Below are 13,919 nucleotides of genomic sequence, written 5' to 3' on the forward strand. Positions count from 1 at the left end.
CCCACATGCCTAGCGGAATCGCTCTGTTTTAGCTCCTCCTTCAATGTCTCCAGCTTCTTCTGCAAAAGCCTGATGAGGGGAATGACCTGACTCAGGCTGGCAGTGTCTGAACTGACTTCACGTGTGGCAAGTTCAAAGGGTTGCAGAACCTTGCACAACGTTGAAATCATTCTCCACTGCGCTTGAGTCAGGTGCATTCCCCCTCCTTTGCCTATATTGTAGGCAGATGTATAGGCTTGAATGGCCTTTTGCTGCTCCTCCATCCTCTGAAGCATATAGAGGGTTGAATTCCACCTCGTTTCCACCTCGTTACCACCTCTTGCTTCAGATGATGGCAGGGCAGGTTCAGGACTGTTTGCTGGTGCTCCAGTCTTCGGCACGCGGTGGCTGAATGCCGAAAGTGGCCCGCAATTCTTCGGGCCACCGACAGCATCTTTTGCACGCCCCTGTCGTTTTTTAAATAATTCTGCACCACCAAATTCAATGTATGTGCAAAACATGGGACGTGCTTGAATTTGCCCAGATGTAATGCACGCACAATATTGGTGGCGTTGTCCGATGTCACAAATCCCCAGGAGAGTCCAATTGGGGTAAGCCATTCTGCGATGATGTTCCTCAGTTTCCGTAAGAGGTTGTCAGCTGTGTGCCTCTTATGGAAAGCGGTGATACAAAGCGTAGCCTGCCTAGGAACGAGTTGGCGTTTGCGAGATGCTGCTACTGGTGCCGCCGCTGCTGTTTTTGCTGCGGGAGGCAATACATCTACCCAGTGGGCTGTCACAGTCATATAGTCCTGAGTCTGCCCTGCTCCACTTGTCCACATGTCTGTGGTTAAGTGGACATTGGGTACAACTGCATTTTTTAGGACACTGGTGACTCTTTTTCTGACGTCTGTGTACATTCTCGGTATCGCCTGCCTAGAGAAATGGAACCTAGATGGTATTTGGTACCGGGGACACAGTACCTCAAGCAATTCTGTAGTTTCCTGTGAGTTAACGGTGGATACCGGAAACACGTTTAACACCGCCCAGGCTGCCAAGGCCTGAGTTATCCGCTTTGCAGCAGTATGACTGCTGTGATATTTCATCTTCCTCGCAAAGGACTGTTGGACAGTCAATTGCTTACTGGAAGTAGTACAAGTGGTCTTCCGACTTCCCCTCTGGGATGAAGATCGACTCCCAGCAGCAACAACAGCAGCGCCAGCAGCAGTAGGCGTTACACTCAAGGATGCATCGGAGGAATCCCAGGCAGGAGAGGACTCGTCAGACTTGACAGTGACATGGCCTGCAGAACTATTGGCTTTCCTGTCTAAGGAGGAAATTGACACTGAGGGAGTTGGTGGTGTGGTTTGCAGGAGCTTGGTTACAAGAGGAAGGGATTTAGTGGTCAGTGGACTGCTTCCGCTGTCATCCAAAGTTTTTGAACTTGTCACTGACTTCTGATGAATGCGGTCCAGGTGACGTATAAGGGAGGATGTTCCTAGGTGGTTAACGTCCTTACCCCTACTTATTACAGCTTGACAAAGGCAACACACGGCTTGACACCAGTTGTCCGCATTTCTCTTGAAATAATTCCACACCGAAGAGGTGATTTTTTTTGTATTTTGACCAGGTATGTCAATGGCCATATTCGTCCCACGGACAACAGGTGTCTCCCCGGGTGCCTGACTTAAACAAACCACCTCACCATCAGAATCCTCCTTGTCAATTTCCTCCCCAGCGCCAGCAACACCCATATCCTCATCCTGGTGTACTTCAACAGTGACATCTTCAATTTGACTATCAGGAACTGGACTGCGGGTGCTCCTTCTAGAACTTGCAGGGGGCGTGCAAATGGTGGAAGGCGCAACCTCTTCCCGTCCAGTGTTGGAAAGGTCAGGCATCGCAACCGACACAATTGGACTCTCCTTGGGGATTTGTGATTTAGAAGAACGCACAGTTCTTTGCTGTGCTTTTGCCATCTTAACTCTTTTCAGTTTTCTAGCAGGAGGATGAGTGCTTCCATCCTCAGGTGAAGCTGAACCACTAGCCTTGAACATAGGCCAGGGCCTCAGCCGCTCCTTGCCACTCCGTGTCGTAAATGGCACATTGGCAAGTTTACGCTTCTCCTCAGACGATTTTGATTTAGATTTTGGGTCATTTTACTGAGTTTTTGGATTTTACATGTTCTCTACTATGACATTGGGCATCGGCCTTGGCAGACGACGCTGATGGCATTTCATCGTCTCGGCCATGACTAGTTCAGCACGAGGTGGAAGTGGATCTTGATCTTTCCCTATTTTACCCTCCACATTTTTGTTCTCCATTTTTTAATGTGTGGAATTATATGCCAGTAATTTATCAATAGCAATGGCCTACTACTATATATACTGCGCACAACTGAAATGCACCACAGGTATGGATGGATAGTATACTTGACGACACAGAGGTAGGTAGAGCAGTGGCCTACTGTACCATACTGCTATATATTATATACTGGTGGACAGCAAACTGTGCAAAGCTGAAATGCACCACAGGTATGGATGGATAGTATACTTGACGACACAGAGGTAGGTAGAGCAGTGGCCTACTGTACCGTACTGCTATATAGTATATACTGGTGGTCAGCAAACTGTGCAAAACTGAAATGCACCACAGGTATGGATGGATAGTATACTTGACGACACAGAGGTAGGTAGAGCAGTGGCCTTCTGTACCGTACTGCTATATAGTATATACTGGTGGTCAGCAAACTGTGCAAAACTGAAATGCACCACAGGTATGGATGGATAGTATACTTGACGACACAGAGGTAGGTAGAGCAGTGGCCTTCTGTACCGTACTGCTATATAGTATATACTGGTGGTCAGCAAACTGTGCAAAACTGAAATGCACCACAGGTATGGATGGATAGTATACTTGACGACACAGAGGTAGGTATAGCAGTGGACTACTGTACCGTACTGCTATATATATAGTTATACTGGTGGTCAGCAAAATTCTGCACTGTCCTCCTACTATATACTACAATGAAGCACAGAGATGGAGCGTTTTTCAGGCAGAGAACGTATAATACTGGTGGTCACCGGTCACTGGTCAGCAAAACTCTGCACTGTCCTCCTACTATATAATACTGCTGGTCCCCAGTCCCCACAATAAAGCAATTAGCACACTGAGCACAGATATTTGCAGCACACTGAGCACAGTCAAATATGGAGCGTTTTTCAGGCAGAGAACGTAGATATTTGCACTTGCAGCACACTGAGCACAGATATTTGCAGCACACTGAGCACAGATATTTGCAGCACAATTTGCAGCCCACTGAACATAGAAACTGAGAGGACGCCAGCCACGTCCTCTCACGATCATCTCCAATGCACGAGTGAAAAATGGCGGCGAAGCGCGGCTCCTTATATAGAATACGAATCTCGCGAGAATCCGACCGCGGGATGATGACGTTCGGGCGCGCTCGGGTTAACCGAGCAAGGTGGGAGGATCCCGTGAAAAAAAAGGTGAAGTTCGGGCGGGTTCGGATCCCGATGATCCGAACCCGCTCATCACTACTTGAGACATCATGGAAATATTGATTTGATGCCTTCCTTCACCAACTTCATTAGTAGTCATCATTTGGTGGGAAAAAAAAACAAATGGGAAATGTGTCAAGCCTTCTAAAGAGTGGAGTAGTTACCGATAGCAACCAATCTACAGTATATATTTCTTGGATGAGTAGTATCACATACAGAGTTTAATGACCCTTTGGCCATATTTTTATAATCACCTCCTGTTCCTCCATTTCAAGGGTCTAGTGTGTGTACTGGGGCTGATTTTCGACACTGGCATTTATGCGTGCACGTGCATGTTACAGGGGGGCGTGGACACTGCTCACAGGGGGCATACCGTGAGTCAGGGGGTGTGGATTTGCAGCACGTCCCCATCTTTCTTACATACAAGCACATCGGGCGAGGTGGCGGGCAAAATAGACCGACCCAGGCCCAACAGGTCAGGGGTCCAGTCTGGCCCTGCGTGAGCTTTTGTGGGTCTTTCTCTTATGTGCTTTTTCAAGACTGTGAGATAGAGATATATATACATATATATATATATATATATAATCGAAGCTATGAGTCTCTCTTTCATAAAGATAATTGCAGCATAGTGCTCACTATGACATTTTGTAAGATCTTACAGTGGTCCTGGAGAGGTGATGGAACCTGTCGACCCCATCAGAGCCATGGCCAGGGATCTGGGGGATGCTTTAGGCCCCTAGAAGCTTTAGGGCCTATTATTGTGGGAGATACAGTTTAGATTCGTTTTAGCACTCCTGCTACCAGCTGAGACTACAATGGTAGGTCATTTAAAAAGAAAAGATATGTTCTATGCCATCAGTGTCACTCCTAATTATTTTTTTACGACCCCTGCTACGGAAAAAATGCTGCAAATTGTGGGTCTGTGCGAAAGGGGTAGTACTGAAACAACGCAATGCACATCCTTTAGCCCCGCCTCCTCATTACAGATCCCACGATTGCTGGTATTACCTCCCCATTCTGCCCACTTCACTAGGAAGAGATCCTCACGCTCTTCCGGGAAATCAGGAATCTCCTGCACCTTCCGGGAGAGGAGTTAAGTACAGTATGCTCTGTTCCTTTAAGGTTATTTTAAAGTCACTCAAAGGATAATAATGTATTCTATTAGTAGTGTTCTAGGGTATCAAAACAAAAAACACAATTGTTCTGTAGTGTATAGCTGTAAAGGAACCATACCCAAAGCATCTGGCATCGGTTGCACCGTGAATGCCATCTCGGTTTTCTGACTTTAATTTAATTAATATTTAAGGTTGTGTAATTCTCCGACTCCAGTTTCCAAATATTAACAACAGAATACCAATAGCTAAAAATAATAATTGAATATACAAGCAAATGTGATCCTGCTTAAACAAGAAAGGTGTGGAGAGAATAACAAAATAATGATGTATAGAACACGTAAACAGTAGGATTACTTTTGAAATATGATTCAAAGCCTTTAAATATGTAGAACACCTGGGGTTTGATATGAAGCCAGAATACACTGTAATCCTGTCCAGTGCACAGGAAAGTCCTTAAAGGGAAAATTATCCTTTTTATAAGAAAGTATTATTAATATAAAATATAGGATGTGGTATAGATGAATTATCATATAAAACTTATATTGGGCTGTAAAAAAAATTGTCTCATTCACATTGTTCCCTTTCTCAGCTAAGATTAAAATGTAATTTTCCACATATACCATTGACGGATGTTGTATTATATGTCAACATTCATAATATCAACATGATAATATCGACACTGACCATATAGACATGTTAGAATGTTGATTTGTCTATTCCGGTGGCCCAGTTGTCACTTGCCTGCTTGTGACGGCTGCATTGGGTCTAGCAGTGTCTTCCAGGTCCCAGTGGTCATGTGACCATCACTTCTGGGTCAAACCTTCAATGCTCCATTGTTCCAGTAACTGTTTCTTCTGTCCCTACCTTAATCCCAGCACCTAACCCTAGCCGACCCTCTGATGCCTAACAGTGACCCTACCTACCACAACCTAGCTCTAATGTCAACATTCTGACAATGTCGATATTTCACATGTGCACTGGGCCACCACAATTTTCTTGTGCACAGAGTCACAAGGGAATTGCCTTCAATGTGCTTTGTCACCAGGGAATGGGCTTTATCATGCATACAGTCACCAAGGAATGGCCTTTATTGTGCACTGTCAGCAGGGTATGCACTTTATTGTGCACTGTCACCAGGGAATGGGCTTTATTATGCACAGAGTAGGCAGGGAATAGGCTTTATTGTGCACTGTCACCAGGGAATGGGCTGTATCGTGCACTGTGACAAGGGGAATGGGCTTTATTGTGCACTGTCAGCAGGGAATGGGCTTTTTTAGTGCACTGTCAGCAGGGAATTTGCTTTATTGTCACAGAGTCACCAGGGAGTGGCAATATTGTGCACGGAGTCACCAGGGAATGGCGTTATTGTGCACAGAGTCACCAGGGAATGGCTTTATTGTGCATAGAGTCACCAGGGAATGGGATTTATTGTGCGCTGAGACAAGGGTATGGGCTTTATTGTGCATGGTCACCAAGGAATGGGCTTTGTTGTGCACAGAATCACCAGGGAATGGGTATTATTGTGCACTGTCACCAGGAAATGAGCTTTATTGGGCACAGAGTCACCAGGGAATGCACTTTATGTACTGTCACTAGGGAATTTACTTCATTGTGCACTGTCACCAGTGAGAATCGTCTGGGCGAAGGGTGCATTTAAAAGCCCTGGCAATTTGCACCCTTCACCGGCAATTCAGTTTCCACCAAAGAATCTCTGCCATCTGGGTGCACCAATTAGCAGTATGTAGCACTAATGGATATGGATTATTAGATCTACATTAAAATGGTCTACAGTCAATAGGTCTACCACTACTGGCCGACATTCATTAGGTCGACAGGGTCTGAAGGTCGACATAGAATAGATAGACAGTAAAAAAGGTCGACAGGGTCAAAGGAACGCACAAAAAAGGTAGACATAAAACAGCCCACACTCACCCCTGTCGGTCTTTAACTCATCGGGATCCCGGCATTGGTATTATTCCCGCTGGATCCCGTAGCCGGCATTTTATACTGAACCCGTAATGACTAATAACTTTACCATACGTGTACATTTTTGCTCTGCCCCAACTACTCTTCTGCTCATCTCAAGGCAAGTCCTCCATATTTGCTTTGGTTATGCAGGGGCATATTTATCATAGGGCAAAAAGATCAATGAGTGATGGTGATTGGTGTTTTTGCTCTATACATGAATGGGTCATCACTGGCAAGAGCCCTGCTGTATAATATTGTTTTTACATTTCTAGGGGCACTGATAGCCAAGTCATGTTCCAGTTCCGCTGCTCGGCATTAGCCTCGGACAGGCTTGGCACAACGCTTTATTAACTCTTACTGCTTAGGGATAATACTGATATCATAATGATACATTGCAGTGATAGGTGTTTTAAAAGAAAAATCTGTAATCTTTACCAGATAAAGGGCTCATATTTTAGCGCATCCAGAAAGGTACTGTACATGGAGCTTGGCGTTTCAGATCAGCCTCTGTCTTCTCCTATACCGTAACAGCTCAGTGGTGTTCTGTCAGCTACTAATGTTTTATAATGCTGCAATCTTATTGGCTGAAAACAGAAAGGTCTTATGATCTAATTAGTTCTATGTATTTTTTATTACACACGTCATTAGATTATTAACATGAAAATTCTGTATGCCTAGAGAGTCCTTGTCCTCAAGTATTAATAACGGTAGACTAGAAGCGTTGTGATCCAGGTCACATAGTCCTGTTATGCTGTTGTGTTGTACAGGAAAGGCAGAGGAAGCGGTTAGGCGTCTGTGCAGTTTACTGTAGAATGCTAACAGGGGATTAGACTTGGATCCCTTGATTTCCTCACATTGTGCTAGCAGACACTGGTTTTTATACCTTATTACTTTAGCCAGAAGTACTGTAGGTGCTTTAAGATTGACAGTTTTTTTTCTTTACTATGTAACATTGCTTTAGGCGAAAACAATCTCTGCTACTGGTCTGCCCACCCATATACATTGCTACAAGCCATTCAGTGTTCTAGATGTGGACAGTTAATGTCTATATATAAGCATTCAGGCCTAAAGCTGTGTGGTATACAAGAATGGGAACATAGCTCATCAGTTGTAGAGACAGCGATCCCTAGGAGATATTCATGTTAAAATACAAGCAGTAAAAAAAATACAAAAAGTGATTGATAAACTAATCTGCAAATTACACAGTGCCAAAACAGTATACAGGGGAACCTCCACAAACCTGAAGCTGCGGAGGTATGGGTACGGCAAACAGAGAGGAAGGGGGTGCTTCTCCCCCCCTCTTCCCCGGTATCGGCCCAGCACACTGACTAATACCCGCAACAATACCTGAACCTATCTGGTAATAGAATTTTAGAGATATTTGTTACATGAATTTGCTATTACATGGTTAGCTGCTGAGCCACGTCGGACTGCTGATATTAGAGAAGTCTTGACGTGTCTCGGCAGCTAACCATGTATTTGCAAATTCATGTAACAAATATCTCTGAAATTCTATTACCAGATAGGTTCAGGTATTGTTGCAGATATTAGTCAGTGTGCTGGGGGAGGGTGGTGGGGGGGTGTTAAGCACCCCCCTCTGTTTGCTGTGACCCCTCCCCTTTTCTAGCACCTGATAAGTATCTCCAGAGTGATTGAGCAGCTACCACTGTGTTTGTTTGGAGGTATGGGTATGCCAAGCTTGTTTCTTATATTATATATTCAATGTATGCACCCTGCTTTCTATATTACTAACCTTCATTTAATGATGTCTTCTGTAAAATCATACGTATTTCTTATATTACTATGTTACATAGTATCTAACATAGTATCTAAGGTTGAAAAAAGACAATTGTCCATCGGGTTCAACCTATTTGTGGTCTCCTATGCACGATTATTTTGTATAAAATTTTGACTGAAGTTGCTGACTGCCGTTCCGATTAACCCCTCTTTTTTATAATAACCATAGTGCGTGACTATGCCCCGTAACCCTGGATATCCTTATCCATTAGGAATGTATCTAACCCATTCTTAAAGGTGTTGACTGAGTTGGCCATTACAACTCCCTCAGGCAGGGAATTCCAAACACGTATCGTCCTTACCGTAAAAAAAGCCTTTACGCCGTATTGCGTGGAATCTCCTCTCCTCTAACCTGAGCGAGTGTTCACGAGTTCTCTGTGTTGATCTAACCAAAAACAGGTCCTGCGCAATATCTGTATATTGTCCCCTTATATATTTGTAAATGTTGATCATGTCCCCTCTTAATCTCCTCTTTTCCATTGTAAACATGCCTAGTCTTGCAAGCCTTTCCTTGTATTCCAGCGTCTCCATACCCTTAATTAGTTTGGTCGCCCACCTTTGAACCTTTTCTAGCTCCAGGATATCCTTTTTGTAGTAAGGTGCCCAGAATTGTACACAGTATTCAAGGTGTGGCCTCACAAGTGATTTATATAACGGGAGTATAATACTCTCGTCCCTAGCATCAATTCCCCGTTTTATGCATGCTAATATCTTATTTGCTTTCTTTGCTGCAGTCCTACTTTGGGTACTACTGCTTAGTTTGCTATCTATGAGGACACCTAAGTCCTTTTCCAGTACAGAATCCCCTAATTTTACCCCATTTAGTAGGTAGGTGTTATTTTTGTTCTTGTTACCACAGTGCATTACCTTACACTTGTCTGTATTGAAGCGCATTCTCCATTTCGCTGCCCAAGCTTCTAATTTAACTAGGTCATTCTGAAGCGACTCAGCATCCCCCTCCGCATTTATAACTTTACACAATTTGGTATCATCTGCAAAAATTTACACCATGCTCTGTAGACCTTCTGTTAGGTCGTTAATGAAAATATTGAATAGCGGGCCTAATACTGAGCCTTGCGGCACACCACTTTTTACTTCAGTCCAAGTTGAAAAAGATCCATTAACCACAACGCGCTGCTCCCTATTATCTAACCAGTTTTTGACCCAAGTGCATATTGTGCTTCCTAGCCCTGAGTTGATGCTACTCTTGTTTTAGGGGTAACAGTGTTGGTGACACGTGCTGCAAAGTATCAGAAGTTGCCATAGTATCGCATTGCTGTAATCAGGGCTTTAGTGATATCATTCTTTCTATATGGCCAGTACTAAGGCACTGCTGTCACCAGCATATGGGAGCTACGCGTTCTGGATGTGTCGTCACCATTCAGGATGTGGCAACTTCCTCTTTTAAGTAATGTTCTGGATTAAGGAAACTGTATTTAGAACAAACAGTGTCCACAAGTAAATGTTAGAAAGCAAGAATAATATCTGCATAACCCCAAACTCCTCTCGCTCTAAAGCTCATTCCACCTATGGGGGGTATTCAGTTAGCACCAAAATCACGGCAGTTTACACCGATTGCCATTTGCACAGTGAAGTCCGTTTTCGTGGGTATGCGCGCTTCCACGATTCACCCTATCCATATGCAAATTTGCGAAAATTGGTGCGGAAAGTAAAAAGGGTAAATATGTCCGTACCCCGCAAAAAAGCTAAACTAACATTGGATAACAGTGTAAAAGTGTATTACTGGTTATAATAAAAGTATTTCTGGTACTTAACTTGGTTCACATGGATGTTATAAGCATTTTTTTTTTAAATGTAAAAAAATTATAGAACAATTTTTTTCCAGCAAAATAAGTGCTAAAATTAAACTTGGGGTACATAAAAATGGGTATAAGTATATATTTGGGTAATTTTAGGGGACTTTAAAAAAAAAGTGGAAACCGATTACTCCCGTCTGCAAGTCTAAAAACACTTGTTCCACTCATAAAGCACCCAAATATACCTGTCCCATACCTTGTACCCCAATTTCCATCATTTTGCACTTTTTCACCCCAAAAATTACATGTCATTATTGGTCAATTAAAAATAATTATAAACTTCTAAGTGACTAATTAGTCAGACAGGGGGTTGTCCCAGGGGTTCAGACCGAATCCCGACATTTTTAACTGAATATAGGGATTTTCCCTAAGTTTATCACCTGCTCAGAGTTGGTGAATTGAAATCCGCAAAACGTTTTTGCAGACAATTGAATAGGCGTTTGGTGAAATTACCGCGAATTGCAGTAATTTCACGCCTTTTTACCACAAAAACGCATTTTCACCAGTAATTGAATACCTCCCTATATCTATTTTCTGTTGTCTTCACTATATCAGCAAGTAGAATATTGTAAGCATGTTGTGATAAATTGCTGGTGGACATTTTTTTTTATACCTGCAGTTTTTTTCACACATATATTGTCTCACCTTACAGATGTTCACTATGTTAATTTATATCCCCCTACAGATAGCATGATTTGGAAGCATTGGTTTTCACTAGCTTTTTATATTTCCACTATTGTGAATAGGGGACTGAGATATTATTTTGTCTATTCAGTCGCAATGGATACATATTTATTTAAACTCCAACCTGGATCCATGTTCAGTTTTGCTATATGTGTATGTGTGTGTGTGTGTAGACTGTAGAGGACACTTAGGTCATGTGATGACTGCACGCACCTTTAGATTGTGATCATGTGACCACCTTTTCTTGCGTCCTCTACCAGGATATAATGAATCCTACGCCAAGGTTGTTTATGGTGTACAAACAGAGATTTATAACCAATTATATCTGAAACAATAAAAAAAAAAGTGCAAAAGTACAAAAAAACAACTAGGGCGGGTGCAATAGACATTTATAATTTTTGGTATCTGTATATTTGTGATGCCAGTGCATTAGTGAGGGCAATGATAGGTGGAGGTGGGGTGTTTGCGTATACTGTACAACATTCATGTAGCAGTGTCACACTGGTGTTTTATATCGCTCGCTATCTCAGGATTTAACCAGAAAATCCACTATAAATTGACTAATGCTTGGTAATATTTTCTTTCCACAGTTCATGACAAAGAACCCAAACAAGCGCTTAGGCTGCGTGCCATCCCAGGGGCTAGAAGAGGCCATTAAGCAGCACCCGTTTTTCAAGGAAATCGACTGGGTACTTCTAGAGCAAAGGAAAATCAAACCTCCATTTAAACCCCGAATTGTAAGTAACATCATTAAACCGTGCACTGAATGCTGTGACTATTATCTGCAATGTGACCTTTTACTCCAGGGAATATTACTGAAGATATACAGCAGCCCTCTATCAGTATTGCTAACAACTGCATAGCGTCCATATTTTCACATTTCTCACATGTTCTACTGAGGACAATACTACCAGAGAATATAACAAGGGACAGGCGGCGATGTGGAGTTGCTCTAAGAAATTCAGCAGCAGTGGACACTTACAGGAATGTCCTAAGCCTGGGCCTACTTCATGTATGTATGGAAATGCATTTGCAATTGCTACAGAAAAGGCTACGGAATTGCTGATCATCGCAAGGGAAGCTGCGGCCCAGAAAAGAAGACAGACGCCCACTGGAGCCATCGCACACTCATTCGCAACTGCATACACATACGCAATAACGAGGAACATTGAGGGTCATTCCGAGTTGATCGCTCGCTAGATAGTTTTAGCAGCCGTGCAAACGCTATGCTGCCGCCCACTGGGGAGTGTATTTTAGCTTAGCAGAAGTGCGAACGCTTGTGCAGCCGAGCTCTGCAAAAACAGTTTGTGCAGTTTCAGAGTAGCTCTGAACCTACTCCGCGCTTGCGATCACTTCAGCCTATTCGTGTCCGGATTTGACGTCATACACCCACCCAGCGAACACCCAGCAACGCCTGTGTTTTTGCAAATACTCCCTGAAAACTGTCAGTTGACACCCAGAAACGCCCTTCCTGTCAATCTTCTTGCGGCCATCAGTGCAACTGAAAACTTCACTACAACCTGTGCACAACCACAAGCTTTGTACCCGTACGATGCGCGTGCACATTGCGGGGCATACGCATGAGCAGAAATGCCGATTTTTAGCCTGATCGCTGCGCTACGACCAACGGCAGCTAGCAATCAACTCAGAATGACCCCCATTGTCTGCTAGCACAGCCCTAAGACTACGCAGACTGGACACGGCAGTAACGATGCAGGAGCCATGTTTTTGTGCGCACATAATCGCAGCACATACACGCCCCAAAGACGGCCATGACACGTCTGTGTTTTTTGCTGCCACTCCCCTGTACCTCCCCCAAATGATCCCTTCCTGTCAATCGCTCTGCACATTCCAGTCTGCAGATAATTGCGCAGTTGCTTTAACATCGGCATTGTGTGTAAACATGAATTAGCCCCTTAATAGAGAATTCTTACAACCCCAGTAAGGCCATTCTCCATGGTGCAGCCATTAACAGAAATATCATAAGGAATAGCATGAAATGTTCAGATACTGTAAAACAAAATGCCATTTGAGAGGCGCCAGTCAATGTACTGGGTCACTGGGCGCGGTGCTCATGCCATACAGGGCTACCATGGGCAGTGTTAGGACGGAGACAATACACTTTCTGGGTGCTCCGCCTCCTCCTTCCCCACAGCCTATCTCCACCTGCCTCCAGGGCCTTCCTACAACCAGCTCCAGTCCCTTCAGTGTGTGTGGCTAGTTACTGTGGGCTGGCCTCTGTGCCCTTCTCAACTTCCACTTCATATGTTCCTCCACTCTTCCCCCTGAGCCTCTCCCACCCCCTATATACTGTATATCTATACATATAAAACTGTAAGGGTTCTGTCTGTACAAAGCAATTGGTTTTGAGAAAAGTACTTCTAGGGACTGTTTATGAACTGTGGAGACTGGAAAAAAATTCGGAATTTTTGTCTTTGTTTGTTTGTTCCGGCATCACGCAAAAACTGCTGGACGAATTTGGATCGCGTTTTCACTATTGTATAGCTTAGTGACCTAGAAAGAAACGGAGGTAGGTATGATCTCTATGTGACACCAAGAGAGGAGCCATAAAGAAAAAACAAGACGCTTGACACACTGAAAGTTGGTGTTCCAAACAACAGGGATAAGTAGTAAATATATCTGAGTGAATTCTGCCAGCAAAAAAAACCTCCTTACTTTGTGGTAGACAAATAGGCCCATTAAAGATTTGAGGCAAGTTTTTGGCTTTTTAAGATGGCTTCTACCGAAAATCCTCTAGGGATACAGGACATGGGTATATACTGTTTATGAAACAGAAAGCACGTTATATAAAACCAATTTACTGTATTTTCCCTCTCAGAAGTAGATAATAAATAGGCTTTCGATATAAGTTTTTGGCTCTTGGAAACTCACAGACCAGAAATCAGTGAGACAGAGACTACGAGAACTGAGGTCAAACTATTTGCGGAAACAGCATCTCTTCCAAGTTTGGACTCTCAACTGGGCCTCTTGGCATTTTATATGGTGCCATTTAGTTCTTCAGTCTTTTATACATGTCCT

General features: G+C 43.5%; 1 protein-coding gene across 1 annotated transcript in view; it reads left to right on the plus strand.

Annotated features, from left to right (window-relative positions):
* Positions 1-13,919, plus strand: part of PRKCE (protein kinase C epsilon) — a 707,603-nt gene that overhangs the window by 644,245 nt on the left and 49,439 nt on the right. Inside the window, exon 14 of the mRNA XM_063918382.1 lies at positions 11,471-11,617. Coding sequence (XP_063774452.1) covers positions 11,471-11,617 — 147 coding nt within the window. The remainder of the gene's footprint in view (positions 1-11,470; positions 11,618-13,919) is intronic.

Source organism: Pseudophryne corroboree, chromosome 4 (assembly GCF_028390025.1).
Source record: "Pseudophryne corroboree isolate aPseCor3 chromosome 4, aPseCor3.hap2, whole genome shotgun sequence".
Taxonomy (NCBI): Eukaryota; Metazoa; Chordata; class Amphibia; order Anura; family Myobatrachidae; genus Pseudophryne; species Pseudophryne corroboree.